General features: G+C 42.6%; 1 protein-coding gene across 1 annotated transcript in view; it reads left to right on the top strand.

Annotated features, from left to right (window-relative positions):
- Positions 1 to 5,119: 5,119 nt before the first annotated feature.
- Positions 5,120 to 16,369, top strand: part of LOC311134565 (talin-2-like) — a gene marked incomplete at both ends in the record, with an annotated part of 76,727 nt that continues 65,477 nt past the window's right edge. Inside the window, 6 exons of the mRNA XM_084168271.1 lie at positions 5,120 to 5,255; positions 5,981 to 6,078; positions 6,170 to 6,299; positions 6,970 to 7,128; positions 7,611 to 7,753; positions 14,939 to 15,066. Of these exons, the coding sequence (XP_084024397.1) occupies positions 5,120 to 5,255; positions 5,981 to 6,078; positions 6,170 to 6,299; positions 6,970 to 7,128; positions 7,611 to 7,753; positions 14,939 to 15,066 (794 nt within the window). The remainder of the gene's footprint in view (positions 5,256 to 5,980; positions 6,079 to 6,169; positions 6,300 to 6,969; positions 7,129 to 7,610; positions 7,754 to 14,938; positions 15,067 to 16,369) is intronic.

Raw genomic sequence — 16,369 nt, 5'->3', positions numbered from 1 at the left:
CAAGCATGAATTGTGCGATTTAGTAGGGAGTTGTAGTTTCCAACAGGCCAATATTCTACATACATTTAGCGCAGAAAACGTCTAATTAACAAATGGAACTGGTACATTTCTTTATTTATGCAAAACAATATGCTGCCAATTTTTATATTTAATAAAGGGCAGACATACAAGTTCCCTACCTTCTCCCCTTCCACTTGACTTCTCAATTTCTGTGGTAATGCTGTAATCAATTGGTTGTTACTTTGTATTGAGCAAACATTCCCATATATTTTCGATAGCTGCATGTGTGACAACTCCACTAGCTTCCCACTGGGCACAGACGTCAATTCAACATCTATTCCACGTTGGTTCAACGTAATTTCATTGAAATGACGTGGAAACAACTTTGAGTCAACCAGTGTGTGCCTAGTGGGTTATTTTTATTAGTATATTCATAATCACTGCACATTTTGTGCAGCCAGTCTAATTGGTTTTGAACACATTGAGAGGGTTCATCAGTTCTGTATGTTTCACTATTGGGTTATCATTTGACTTTAAAGATCCTCTTTTAAGCCATTAAGCAGCTAGCTAGCTGTAAGTGTGTAACAAACACATCTTGAAGTCATGGCCATAGCTATCTTCCCATGTACCTCTTCCCATGTACCTACAGTCTGACTTTAATTTTGATAGGGCATGAGAAAATATTGGACTGAGCACGCCCCCATTCTCATCGATGGGGCTGTAGTGGAACAGGTTGAGAGCTTCAAGTTCCTTGGTGTCCACATCACCAACGAACTATCATGGTCCAAACACACCAAGACAGTCGTGAAGAGGGCATGACAAAACCTATTCCCTCTCAGGAGACTGAAAAGATTTGGCATGGGTCCTCAGATCCTCAAAAAGTTATACAGCTGCACCATCGAGAGCATCCTGACTGGTTGCATAACTGCCTGGTATGGAAACTGCTCAGCCTCCGACCGCAAGGCACTACAGAGGGTAGTGCGTATGGCCCAGTACATCACTGGGGCCAAGCTTCCTGCCATCCAGGACCTCTATACCAGGCGGTGTCAGAGGAAGGCCCTAAAAATTGTCAAAGACTCAAGCCACACTAGTCATAGACTGTTCTCTCTGCTACCGCACGGCAAGCGTTACCGGAGTGCCAAGTCTAGGTCTCACAGACCTGTTAGTTTTTCTTTAAGAAGCCCTCCTGTTCTCCACTCATTACCTGTATTAACTGCACCTGTTTGAACTCGTTACCTGTATAAAAGACACCTGTCCACACACTCAATCGAACAGACTCCAACCTCTCCACAATGGCCAAGACCAGAGAGCTGTGTAAGGACATCAGGGATAAAATTGTAGACCTGCACAAGGCTGTGATGGGCTACAGGACAATAGGCAAGCAGCTTGGTGAGAAGGCAACAACTGTTGGTGCAATTATTTGAAAATGGAAGAAGTTCAAGATGACGGTCAATCACCCTCGGTCTGGGGCTCCATGCAAGATCTCACCTTGTGGGGCATCAATGATCATGAGGAAGGTGAGGGATCAGCCCAGAACTACACGGCAGGACCTGGTCAATGACCTGAAGAGAGCTGGGACCACAGTCTCAAAGAAAACCATTAGTAACACACTACGCCGTCATGGATAAAAATCCTGCAGCGCACGCAAAGTCCCCCTGCTCAAGCCAGCGCATGCCCAGGCCGTCTGAAGTTTGCCAATGACCATCTGGATGATCCAGAGGAGGAATGGGAGAAGGTCTGATGAGACAAAAATAAAGCTTTTTGGTCTAAACTCCACTCGCCGTGTTTGGAGGAAGAAGAAGGGTGAGTACAACCCCAAGAACACCATCCCAACCGTGAAGCATGGAGGTGGAAACATCATTCTTTGGGGATGCTTTTCTGCAAATGGGACAGGACGACTGCACCGTATTGAGGGGAGGATGGATGGGGCCATGTATCGCAAGATCTTGGCCAACAACCTCCTTCCCTCAGTAAGAGCATTGAAGATGGGTCGTGGCTGGGTAATCCAGCATGACAACGACCTGAAACACACAGCCAGGGCAACTAAGGAGTGGCTCCGTAAGAAGCATCTCAAGGTCCTGGAGTGGCCTAGCCAGTCTCCAGACCTGAACCCAATAGAAAATCTTTGGAGGGAGCTGAAAGTCCATATTGCCCAGCGACAGCCCCGAAACCTGAAGGATCTGGAGAAGGTCTGTATGGAGGAGTGGGCCAAAATCCCTGCTGCAGTGTGTGCAAACCTGGTCAAGACCTACAGGAAACGTATGATCTCTGTAATTGCAAACAAAGGTTTCTGTACCAAATATTAAGTTCTGCTTTTCTGATGTATCAAATACTTATGTCATGCAATAAAATGCTAATTAATTACTTAAAAATCATACAATGTGATTTTCTGGATTTAGATTCCGTCTCTCACAGTTGAAGTGTACCTATGATACAAATTACAGACCTCTACATGCTTTGTAAGTAGGAAAACCTGCAAAATCGGCAGTGTATCAAATACTTCTTCTCCCCACTGTATGTGTGTGTGTGTGTGTAGTCCCGTGTAGCTCAGTTGGTAGAACATGGCGTTTGCAACACCAGGGTTGTGGGTTCGATTCCCACGGGGGGCCAGTATGAAAATATATGCACTCACTAAAAAACTGCTGTAATGATCCACCAGGCTGAGTAGCAGACAGTGCCTGGGTGTCCTCAGGAGCTCTCCTCTCTGCTATTGTTATTACAACAAATCATGTGACATATACTGTATCCCTTCCAGATGGCACCCTACTTCAGCTCTTATTGAATTGTCCATGTTTACACTGCCCTCCCAGCTGCTCTTAGACACTTTCCTTATCTTTTCAGATCTCTAATGTGTTGAGGACTAAACAAACCTAACTTAATACTGGAAGCCCTGTGGATGGAGGAGAGAAAGCCCCTTAGAATGGTGTAAGAGAGGACAGGGGGCTGGTAATACTATTTTAAGTCCACTTTGAAGCATCATGTTGCAGTGGATACAGTAGAAGGCCATTCGTTCTGTATGTTGATATATCTCTGGTTGCGATCTGCTGTCTATGTTGTGTCCTCTCTGCCTAGTAATGGTTCGGTGTCGGCCTGAAAGCAGAGCTAATTAGAAGCTTGCTGCTGTTGAGTGTTTGCCAGAAGAGAGAGAGGAGATTAACTCAGTGAGAAATGGGTTCTCACGCTAGCTCCTACTAGCTCCGCTCCAGAGTAGTGATTATCCGCCAGGGTTTCATCATGTGGCTGCTCCTGAGCGCGCTCTCTCTCTCTCTCTCTCTCTCTCTCTCTCTCTCTCTCTCTCTCTCTCTCTCTCTCTCTCTCTCTCTCTCTCTCTCTCTCTCTCTGTGTCTCTCTCTCTCTCTCTCTGTGTGTCTCTCTCTCTCTCTCTCTGTGTGTCTCTCTCTCTCTCTCTCTGTGTCTCTCTGTGCTGGCATTCACTTCAGAATATTTGTAATTTGCGGTGTCAAGGTATTTTTTAAGAAATTATTTCTGAATTGCCTACAACAGGAATGTTATCATTTTTCATGCATGATGTATTTATTTGATTCTCTGAAGCTTTTTTATGATGGGTAACATCACAAATGCATACTGGCATATTTAGACAGAGCTTTGTGCCTCCTAATCCTGCTAGGTATAGATACCAAGGTCCCAATGGAATATACTGTACAGTTCCTTTTGATTATCCCCACACAGCTATACTCGACTGCACCCTCAGGCCTGTGTGTGGCATAGACCATCCTCGTTGTGTGCACAAATGCCTGTGTGTGTGGCCTGGGCAAGCTGGGCCTCATGCGGCCTGTCTAACAGAGAATAAACATATATCTGAGCCACAAAGGTGTTGTAGGACTCCTGTGGCAGGCTGTATGGAGCAGGTCCCATGCAGAGCCATTACCTCTGGCTCTATGAAAGACTGCTAGTCAGAGGGGACATCATTCACAACCACATCATTAGAAATCATTTTCCTCTCCCTTTTCTCTGAAATGGCTCACAGAACAATTGTACGGAACACACCTCCAAAGTATGGGGAAGCATTTTGTCATGGGTATATCTAGACTCTAAATGGAGTATTCACAAGCACAGCTTCCATATGACCTTTGTCATTAAGAAGCACATAGAGAATGTCAACTCATATTATCCATAATACAGTGTTTTTTTTTTTTATATCTAACATGAGAAAATGTAGGGTTGACTGAAAATCCTGATTTGACAGCGCACTCGGTAGAGGAAAGAATTCTTTAACTGTATTCTGAACAAAAAGGGAACTGTTGGAGAGATCCATTGTGAACAGTTTTCCCTCCCGGCTAAGGGAGATAAAAAGAAAATAAATGGTGTCATTAGAGTTTTTGTCTGCATGTTTTCTCTTAAGTATGAATAAGAACTACAGTGTACTTCAATCGGTTTGCCCTTAAATGGGTGACATAACATCCACTGGTTTGACTCCGATGTCTGCTTGTAGGGGGAGAGAGCGCATAATGATGAATAATGTAATTTCATTATTCAGGTAGCATCTTCTGTCCTATTATTGTAGCTTTGGAGAGACATTTGCTTTCTGCTGAAAGGTTACGCTGCTCACCTTGGCTCAGCTCAGTGTATGCTAAACACTGCCAGTTAGGAGTTCTACCTTCTTCTAAACCTTTAAGAAATAAGGAGGGATGGAAACTAGCTGATGCAGTAGACTCCCTCAAAGCAGCACTTCTACAATGTACCTGCAGATAATAACCATATCCCTTGTATGCTGTTCTGATGTACACTACCGGTCAAAAGTTTTAGAACACCTACTCATGCCAGGAGTGTGCAAAGCTGTCATCAAAGCAAAGGGTGGCTATTTGAAGAATCTCTAATCTAAAATATATTTTGATTTCTTTAACACTTTTTTGGTTACTACATGATTCCATATGTGTTATTTCATAGTCTTCACTATTATTCTACAATGTAGAAAATAGTAAAAATAAAGAAAAACCCTTGAATAAGTAGGTGTTCTAAAACTTGACTTGACCGGTAGTGTATATATCCAGTGTCGTGTTATACACATTTCCTTGGCTAAGTCAGAGTTATATCTGAACTGATCTGTTTGTTTTTTCCAGGTGTGTAGGTTGGCAACGCCAATACACCACCAGTCAAGATGGTGGCCCTTTCACTGAAGATCTGTGTCCGCCAGTGCAATGTTGTGAAGACCATGCAGTTTGAGCCCTCCACTCCTGTGTATGACGCCTGTAGGATCATCAGGGAGAGGGTTCCGGAAGCCCAGACTGGCCAAGGTGAGAGATTGGGGAAAGCTACTGTTAATGGGTAATGTCAGAATGATTCACTTGCAAAAGGCTCACTTGCACTAAGAAAAAAATTGAAATACAAAAACGACACAATTACTTTGTACTAAATACACCAAGAGTGTCATTGTAATCCAAATGTCAAACAAGGCATTAGTGTCTGATCATTGGTGTCTGTTTAGCTTCAGAATGTATGTAATGAATAAAAGCTGTTTAAGCAGGAGATACAAATGGATGTCACCCACAGCATGGCTTTCTGACTACAGACAGACTGAAAACAGTTTCAAAACCGAACAGTCGATGCTGGTTCAATCTGGGTCTGTGGGCGGTATTCCTCCCTTTGGGAGGTGTTAGTTAGGCAGGTTGGAGAGGCTCTCTGTGGTGTTAGCTAGGCATGCTGGAGAGGCTCTTTAAGCTGTGCGCTCTCTTTAGGCTTTAGAACAGATTTATATCAGCTAGATATGTCTGATGGCAGACATGATTAACTTTCTTTCCCAACTGAATGTCATAACATGGATTATTCATATGAATGTCAATGAGATCAGAAAAAGAGGCATCCTCTGTATCATAAACAATAACTACATGAGATGCCGTTAAATAGCATTGTCTTGTCAACATGTGTTCACTTAGTTGGCTTTTGCCATTTAAACAGTCAATCGAGCAACTGTTCCCATTACTAAACGTTACCCTAATACGTTCTCCGCTGTGTGTTTCAGCTTCTGATTATGGCCTGTTTCTCTCTGATGATGATCCCAGAAAAGGAATCTGGCTGGAGTCTGGGAGAACTCTGGATTACTATATGCTCCGGAACGGGGTAAAGCCCAATCATAGAGCCCAGGGCAGAGTCCCATCAGACATTCAATCAAAGGAACTGCATCTCATTCCCCTCTTTCCTTGTTTCTCAGGATGTCTTGGAGTACAAGAAGAAACAGAGGCCCCAGAAGATCAAGATGTTGGACGGGGCAGTTAAAACTATCATGGTGGATGACTCTAAAACCGTGGGAGAGCTGCTTGTAACCATATGTAGTAGAATAGGTGGGTAACCTCTCTTCAACTGGAATCTATAACAGTCAAACCATCCACTAGCCTCTCAGAGTACAAGTGCTGATCTAGGATCTGTCCATATATTCTTATTCATTAAGATCTAAAAGGCAAAACAGATCCTAGATCAATACTCCTACTCTGAGACCTTTTGTGGATACGGGCCATGATCCTATTTATAGCTCACGGTTACTGGCTCCGCCATACATTATGGTTGCACATCCCTTAGCTTTTAGAACATGATAATTAGCTATGGTACTGGTATAGTCAACGTTTTATATAGATATTTTTGATGGTGTAAAAAAGCCTTTTTCCCCTATGTTGAAATTATGAGTGGTAATTGTGAAGCCATAGACTGTGCTGTCCTCCTGTCATGTAGGTGTTCCCACAGCCATATACTGTATTTCAATTACGCTGGGCTGCCTGTGCCCAAACTCAATTGGGTGAGGAGAAGAAAGACGTCTGGCAAATCTCTTTATTGGCTGGTGTTTGTTTAGAAAGGGCTTTCTGCTTGGCTTCTCCTCTTCTGAGTTCCCCCTTTAGTTTTCTGGCTGCTCTCCAGTTTCCCCCACTGGGGCTTCGGATATGGCACAGCTCAAAGTGCTGGCTCTGTGCTCTACACTGCTCCCTCTCTGAGAGTTTCCTGGCTGCCTCTCCTCTTCAGGAATCACCAACTACGAGGAGTACTCTCTGATCCAGGAGGCGGTGGAGGAGAAGAAGGAGGACGGTCATGGGTCGGGCACCCTGAAGAAGGACAGGACTCTGCTCCGAGACGAGAGGAAGATGGAGAAGCTCAAAGCCAAGCTTCACACAGATGATGACTGTGAGTTTGAAAAGCACTTCCAAAAGAAGACAAAATGTGTTGTTTTATAGTCCAGTATTACATGCTTCCAGTCATCACCTCTACCCCTCTCTCATTAAGTCCAATATCTCACTATAATAAGTCCAGGATCATCTCATTTGAACATGTTTTATCACTCAACTCAAAGTCATAGTACTGTATCAATGTTTAATGAAATGAAGATTGTTATCTTACCCCCAAGGAACAGAAATGACATTTGGAAAATATTCATATAAAAATCATCCTCAAACCATCACAAAATCGATCCTTATTCTCAGCAGAACGTTATGCAAATTACTGCCCTTGTGGTTTTAGACAAAAACAAATAATAATTTCCTTTTGGCATTGAGGTCTACCTGTCTTTCTGACTGTTTTATTTCACTGTCAGCATGCCCAATCCCAGTAGTAGAAGTGTATGCTACTGTGTATTATACATACGTGAGTATGTGTTTCTCTGTTGCCAGTGAACTGGCTGGACCACAGCCGGACGTTCAGAGAGCAGGGAGTGGAGGAGAGCGAGATGCTGCTGCTCAGACGCAAGTTCTTCTATTCAGATCAGAATGTGGACTCACGAGACCCTGTCCAGCTCAACCTCCTCTATGTACAGGTCAGACTTCTCTCTCTCACTGTGCTCATTGCTGTCCAACATGTAGTAAACTAAGCTCTTCAATATATTCACAAAATAATTGATTAAAAAACACTGTTTTGCAATGACGTCTACAGTAGCCTCAACAGCACTCTGTAGGGTAGCACCATGGTGTAGCCGGAGGACAGCTTGATTCCGTCCTCCTTTGGGTACAGTGCCTTGCTAAAGTATTCATCCCCCTTTGCGTTTTTCCTATTTTGTTGCATTACAATCTGTAATTTAAATGGATTTCTATTTGGATTTCATGTAATGGACATACAAAATAGTCCAAATTGGTGAAGTGAAATGAAAAAAATAACTTGTTTAAAAAATTCTAAAACATAAATAACGGAAAAGTGGTGCGTACATATGTATTCACCCCCTTCGCTATGAAGCCCCTAAATAAGATCTGGTGGAACCAATTACCTTCAGAAGTCACATAATTAGTTAAATAAAGTCCACCTGTGTGCAATCTAAGTGTCACATGATCTCAGTGTATATATACACCTGTTCTGAAAGGCCCCAGAGTCTGCAACACCACTAAGGAAGGGGCACCACCAAGCAAGCGGCACCATGAAGACCAAGGAGCTCTCCAACAGGGCAGGGACAGTTATGGAGAAGTACAGATCAGGGTTGGGTTATACAAAAATATCAGAAACTTTGAACATCCCATGGAGCACTATTTTAAATCCATTATTAAAAAATGGAAAGAATATGGCACCACAACAAACCTGCCAAGAGAGGGCCACCCACCAAAACTCACGAACCAGGCAAGGAGGGCATTAATCAGAGAGGCAACAAAGACACCAAAGATACCAAAGATATCCCTGAAGGAGCTCCAGAGCTCCACAGCGGAGATTGGAGGATCTGTCCATAGGACCACTTTAAGCCGTACACTCCACAGAGCTGGGCTTTACGGGAGAGTGGCCAGAAAAAAGCCATTGCTTAAAGAAAAAAATAAGCAAACACGTTTGGTGTTCGCCAAAAGCCATGTGGGAGACTCCCCAAACATATGAAGAAGGTACTCTGGTCGGATGAGACTAAAATTGAGCTTTTTGGCCATCAAGGAAAACGCTATGTCTGGCGCAAACCCAAATTCCTCTCATCACCCCGAGAACACCATGGTGGTGGCAGCATCATGCTGTGGGGATGTTTTTCATCGGCAGGGACTGGGAAACTATTCAGAATGATGGATGGAGCTAAATACGGGGAAATTCTTGAGGGAAACCTGTTTCAGTCTTCCAGACATTTGAGACTGGGACGGAGGTTCACCTTCCAGCAGGACAACAACCCTAAGCATACTGCTAAAGCAACACTCGAGTGGTTTAAGGGGAAACATTTAAATGTCTTGGAATGGCCTAGTCAAAGCCCAGACCTCAATCCAATTGAGAAGCTGTGGGATGACTTAAAGATTGCTGTACACCAGCGGAATCCATCCAACTTGAAGGAGCTGGAGCAGTTTTGCCTTGAAGAATGGGTAAAAATCCCAGTGGCTAGATGTGCCAAGTTTATAGAGACATACCTCAAGAGACTTGCAGCTGTAATTGCTACAAAAGGTGGCTTTTTTTGTCTTATTTGTTTCACAATAAAATAAATTTTGCATCTTCAAATTGGTAAGCATGTTGTGTAAATCAAATGATACAAACCCCCCAAAAATCCATTTTAATTCCAGGTTGTAAGGCAACAAAATAGGAAAAATGCCAAGGGGGGTGAATACTTCAATACAAAACCTAGGAGGCTTGTGGTTCTCACCCACTTCCATAGACTTACAAAGTAATTATGACGTCCTCCAACCTATCAGAGCTCTTGCAGCATTAATTAACATGTTGTCCACCCAATCAAAGGATCAGAGAATGAATCTAGTACTGAAAGCATAAGCTACAGCTAGCTAGCACTGCAGTGCATAAAATGTGGTGAGTAGTTGACTCAAAGAGAGAGGAAGATAATAGTTGAACAGTTTTGAACAAATTAATTACTTCAAAAATTAAGAAGCAGTAGAGCTAGCTATATTTTCTTGTATTGCAGCAAATGCAGCTAGCTAGTTTAGCCTACTCAAACACCCGGCTCAAACAGAGAGTGATGCTATGTTAGCTAGTTGGCTATGGCTATCCAACACTGGAACTCTTCCAAGTCAAGGTAAGCTTTTGGTTGTATTAATTTATTGCCACCGGCTCTCGCCGGTGTAACTGCTAAACTGCATGATTGTAGCAGGTTTACGAACGCGTTAGTCAACATAGCTACTAGAACTATGACATTAATATGGTGACAACGATGTAGGTTAGCGGTTATAATATGAAGGTTTGGCCTGGAAAGATTTTTTTGCCTGGTCACAGACAGCTGATGTGTTGTGCACTGAACTCCACAAGCGAACGGAGACAGTGAGAGAATGAGAGCACGTAGATGCTAGAAGGAATTGTACAACGATCAAAGGGATCATGCTAGGTTGTAGCATCCTAATGATGGGTATAGGGAACATTTGAGTATCATATATTAGCCTAACCTATCGATGTTACATTGAGCTGGGTGAATGGAATATGAATGATAGTCATCCAATATGCTATAATAGGAATAAGGCCACGCTCATAAAAAAAAAAAATTGTCCTCCCTCATCTTAAACGTCACCGATGTATAGTCACTTTACCCCTACCTACATATTACCTCAATTACATCAAATAACCCATACCCTTGCACATTGACTCGGCACCAGTACCCCTTGTACAGTGGGGAAAAAAATTATTTAGTCAGCCACCAATTGTGCAAGTTCTCCCACTTAAAAAGATGAGAGAGGCCTGTAATTTTCATCATAGGTACACGTCAACTATGACAGACAAATTGAGAAAAAAAATCCAGAAAATCACATTGTAGGATTTTTAATGAATTTATTAGCAAATTATGGTGGAAAGTAAGTATTTGGTCACCTACAAACAAGCAAGATTTCTGGCTCTCACAGACCTGTAACTTCTTCTTTAAGAGGCTCCTCTGTCCTCCACTCGTTACCTGTATTAATGGCACCTGTTTGAACTTGTTATCAGTATAAAAGACACCTGTCCACAACCTCAAACAGTCACACTCCAAACTCCACTATGGCCAAGACCAAAGAGCTGTCAAAGGACACCAGAAACAAAATTGTAGACCTGCACCAGGCTGGGAAGACTGAATCTGCAATAGGTAAGCAGCTTGGTTTGAAGAAATCAAATGTGGGAGCAATTATTAGGAAATGGAAGACATACAAGACCACTGATAATCTCCCTCGATCTGGGGCTCCACGCAAGATCTCACCCCGTGGGGTCAAAATGATCACAAGAACGGTGAGCAAAAATCCCAGAACCACACGTGGGGACCTAGTGAATGACCTGCAGAGAGCTGGGACCAAAGTAACAAAGCCTACCATCAGTAACACACTACGCCGCCAGGGACTCAAATCCTGCAGTGCCAGACGTGTCCCCCTGCTTAAGCCAGTAATGTCCAGGCCCGTCTGAAGTTTGCTAGAGTGCATTTGGATGATCCAGAAGAGGATTGGGAGAATGTCATATGGTCAGATGAAACCAAAATAGAACTTTTTGGTAAAAACTCAACTCGTCGTGTTTGGAGGACAAAGAATGCTGAGTTGCATCCAAAGAACACCATACCTACTGTGAAGCATGGGGGTGGAAACATCATGCTTTGGGGCTGTTTTTCTGCAAAAGGACCAGGACGACTGATCCGTGTAAAGGAAAGAATGAATGGGGCCATGTATCGTGAGATTTTGAGTGAAAACCTCCTTCCATCAGCAAGGGCATTGAAGATGAAACGTGGCTGGGTCTTTCAGCATGACAATGATCCCAAACACACCGCCCGGGCAACGAAGGGGTGGCTTCGTAAGAAGCATTTCAAGGTCCTGGAGTGGCCTAGCCAGTCTCCAGATCTCAACCCCATAGAAAATCTTTGGAGGGAGTTGAAAGTCCGTGTTGCCCAGCGACAGCCCCAAAACATCACTGCTCTAGAGGAGATCTGCATGGAGGAATGGGCCAAAATACCAGCAACAGTGTGTGAAAACCTTGTGAAGACTTACAGAAAACGTTTGACCTGTGTCATTGCCAACAAAGGGTATATAACAAAGTATTGAGAAACTTTTGTTATTGACCAAATACTTATTTTCCACCATAATTTGCAAATAAATTCATTAAAAATCCTACAATGTGATTTTCTGGATTTTTATTTCTCATTTTGTCTGTCATAGTTGACGTGTACCTATGATGAAAATGACAGGCCTCTCTCATCTTTTTAAGTGGGAGAACTTGCACAATTGGTGGCTGACTAAATACTTTTTTTCCCCACTGTATATGTATGTATGTATGTATGTATGTATGTATGTATGTATGTATGTATGTATGTATGTATGTATGTATGTATGTATGTATGTATGTATGTATGTATGTATGTATGTATGTATGTATGTATGTATGTATGTATGTATGTATGTATGTATGTATGTATGTATGTATGTATGTATGTATGTATGTATGTACTGTATATAATTTTTCTTCCACTTTCACATTACATAGTATTTTGTGTAGATTGTTGACAAAATATGACAATAAAATCCATTTGAATCCCACTTTGTAACACAATAAAATTTGAAGAAATCCAAGTGGTCCGAAATATTTTTGCAAGGCATTGTACAATAATACTGTACTGTACATCCATAGTTAACTCCCTCCTTGTAATCCAGGCTGCCTCGGAGCTACAGCCCATAAATACATCTATAGTTAAGTCTCTCTCTTTCTCCCTATCCTCCCTTTCACTCTTAAATCTTCCTCTTGCCCCGACTCCCTCCCTCATTCTCTGTTTTTGCCTCACGCCCCCTTAATCCCATAAACATCCTGACATAATCACACACATCCACACCCGCTTACTCTGGCACACATTGCAGTGCAGTGCTCCATCATGCACTCCCTTCCTTTACAAACACAAGGCAATATCTTTTCACACAAAAACACAATTCTTCCCTATATCTATTCCTCCCTTTGCTCCTCTTTCAGCTTTCCCTCTCTCTATTTCTTTTTTTTCACTCGGTCACACACAGTCACACACGCGCATGCACACACACACACACACACACACACGCAGAGAAAGGCTGTGGATTTCCTGTAGTAGTGGAGAAGAGATGTGTGTCAGGAGGGGAGTGTCTGGGAATTAAGGCTGGGGCTGTATCTGACAGAGACCCCCGCTGTGTGGAGGGGTGGGAGGATGAGATCATGGAAGCTACACATCATTAATAAACATTGGGGCTCATCACTAGGAGGCTCTCCCTAAGGAATGCCAGGGATGATATCATAATCTACACACTCACAAAATTAACCTACTAACTCAGATTCCTATGGTAATGGCTGCATGGGGAATGAGGACTGTTCCATCGTACCAGAATATAGACATTGACAGGAAGCATATATAGTACGGTCATGTGCTGGAGACGTGTCTGAGGAGAGCACTGCAAACGGCTCTTGGAAGGAGTCAGAGAGTGGATGTGGGGTCTGGGGTGTGTTCCAGCCTAAGAATGCTGCTACTCTTCTCGCTCTGTCAGGCCACTTTAATATTTTTGGCAATTTAGAGTCACTGGAGTCTGAGGCAGTGACATGTGGGGGGACTCTGTGTTCAGCCTGTGTGTGTGTGGCGCTAAAGTGTTTGAGCTCATTGTTTTTCCAATTGATGGGGTTGTGTCACGCTTTTGATCGTGTGTTCAGTATCCTGATTGCTAGATTATCATACAGTATGCAGTATATGTGTAGCCAATCCAGTCTACAGGCGTTCTAAACCGAATATCCCTTGTGTTTTGTTGTCAAACAACGGTTCTCGTTATTGATATGCCAATTGATTGATTGGCTGGTTAGTCAGGTGAATTACGATGGTATTCATTAAACAATTTTACCTTTGTCAGCATTTATGTTTATGGCTGTAATATTCCGCCCAAGTGAATGGTTGAACTCTTTAGGGTACAGTACAGTGGGCTGATTGACATCAGTGTTACACTCCCAGGCTGAGTCAGGACATCTGGGCTGTTATGAAGCTCCTCCTCCAGTACAGTACAACCCTGCTTCTTCTAAAGGGGCTCAGAACTAGTTGTCCCTGAATGACCTTGTACTGGAGGGCAGATGGCCCCACCCATACTGATCAGCTGATCAGCACCACTCTAAAGAGGTGTTTGTTGAAGATTGTCTAGCTGTTTAGCTTGCAGTTGATGTAATGAGACATTAAAATGAGCTGGGCTGAGTCTGTGCCCTCTGAGGATTAAAAACACTGAGGAAGGCTTTCTCACTGTCAGTCAGGCATCTCAGCATTAGAAGCCATTAATCTTGGGAGGGAGGGAGGGAGGGAGGGAAAACACACACACAAGGTACTAATTTGAAAGATGTCCAGAAGTACTGGGTTCCTCTCCACACAGAATCAATGTATCACCCTCAACTACCTAAACGGTTTTAGATAGTGTAGTGTAGAGTAGACCACGTTTTGAGGTAATGCTTTAATGGATGGATGAGACATTGAAATGTAACAGATGTCTTAGATGATTGGTGCAAAATGGTACATTCCAACTAGGCTTTCATTGAAGTGGATTGAAAATATCATTCTTGTTGTGGCCAAACGAGACAGGTTGCTACAGTACATGGCTGCTATCAGGCATTATTGTGGCCTGGGTAGTCTTAATGTAGACTTTATTTACGTCCTGTTTATTGTTTTACATACACTTTGTGCATATTCTAATAATAAAAAACTAATACAGAATCACTCTAAAGTTGCTCTTTAACAGTTTATTAATGACACATTGTGGATCAGTCTGCAATATTGATGCAATATTCTGAGAAATTGCCATATTTTTTGACATCTTTGTGATAATACTGTACGTCACCATTGACTGTGATGATGAATGGTTGAGGCTGTTCGATTTTATATGTTAGCTAATGTCATGGATTGCTATACAAACTAATCTTGTTTGGTTCCCCTGAGTCCATTACTCTCAGTAAAGTGTTTGTGTGATGTCCCTGCTCTTGGTTTACATTTATTCACTTAGCAGGCAATCTTCTCTGAAGCAGAAAAAACAGAAAAAGCAGCATTACTCTCTAGTTTGAACTCAGTATAAAGTAAAACTTAATCTGTTCTCTTATCTCTTCTGTCTCTCTTTCTCTCCTCTAGGCCAGAGATGACATACTGAATGGCTCCCACCCTGTTTCATTTGATAAAGCCTGTGAGTTCGCTGGAATTCAGGCCCAGATCCAGTTTGGCCCCCACGTCGAACACAAACACAAGCCTGGATTCCTAGAGTAAGCCCTTTTATCAGATGGCATTATCAACAATAACACTATTGTATCCAACACTACCATTCTATACATTTCAATCTTATTTAGACACAACACTACCATTGTAGTTTAGGGGAAATCCTTATTTTTGTCATACCTATTTGAGTGCAGTACTCAAAGGCATACGAGAATGTTAACACTTGTGAGTGTTTGTGTCTCAGGTGAAGAGGGTGGATCTGATCTCCATCACCTAGGACTTGACATAGATTAAATAGATTAATCAAATCTCACATTGTTGTCCATTTTTGCTCAATCTTGCATGCTTTCTCAAACAGCTGTAACTGTATATGCATTCGTAAATCAGGTCCTTTCTTGAGTTGGGCTCTGGGATGTAACAACCGTTGAGCATCTGATCTTATGGTTGATTGTGGAGGAAAGGGGTTGAGTGTGTTAGAGTATGTGCGTGTATGTTTATTTCACATCTGTTGCAAGGGGGTAAGGATGTTAGCTCAGTTGGTAGAGCATGGCGCTTGCAATGCCAGGGTTGTGGGTTCGTTTCCCACGGGGGGCCAGTATGAAAATGTATGCACTCACTAACTGTAAATCGCTCTGGATAAGAGTGTCTGCTAAATGACTAAAATGTAAAAAAATGTTAGGGAGAATATAGGATGAACCACAATAATTGTTTGCTAAAATAATAATTTTTGGTCAAAAATGTAATGTAATACAATGGCAATCCGGGTTATAGGTTAAAATCCTACGCATGAACTGCCAACATTATTACGCATATTAATCGATAATGATGGAAAATAAGATATGCAAGATATTTGAATGGATATATATTTTTAAATAGCTATATACACTGCTCAAAAAAATAAAGGGAACACTTAAACAAAACACAATGTAACTCCAAGTCAATCACACTTCTGTGAAATCAAACTGTTCACTTAGGAAGCAACACTGATTAACAATACATTTCACATGCTGTTGTGCAAATGGAATAGACAACAGGTGGAAATTATAGGCAATTAGCAAGACACCCCCAATAAAGGACTGGTTTTGCAGGTGGTGACCACAGACCACTTCTCAGTTCCTATGCTTCCTGGCTGATGTTTTGGTCACTTTTGAATGCTGGCAGTGCTTTCACTCTAGTGGTAGCATGAGACGAAGTCTACAACCCACACAAGTGGCTCAGGTAGTGCAGCTCATCCAGGATGGCACATCAATGCGAGCTTTGGCAAGAAGGTTTGCTGTGTCTGTCAGCGTAGTGTCCAGAGCATGGAGGCGCTACCAGGAGACAGGCCAGTACATCAGGAGACGTGGAGGA

The sequence above is a fragment of the Coregonus lavaretus genome (genome assembly GCF_964263955.1).
Source record: "Coregonus lavaretus genome assembly, chromosome: 9".
In the NCBI taxonomy this organism is placed as follows: Eukaryota; Metazoa; Chordata; class Actinopteri; order Salmoniformes; family Salmonidae; genus Coregonus; species Coregonus lavaretus.
The sequence above is the reverse complement of the archived record's forward strand: the minus strand, read 5'-3'. Positions and strand labels throughout refer to the sequence as shown.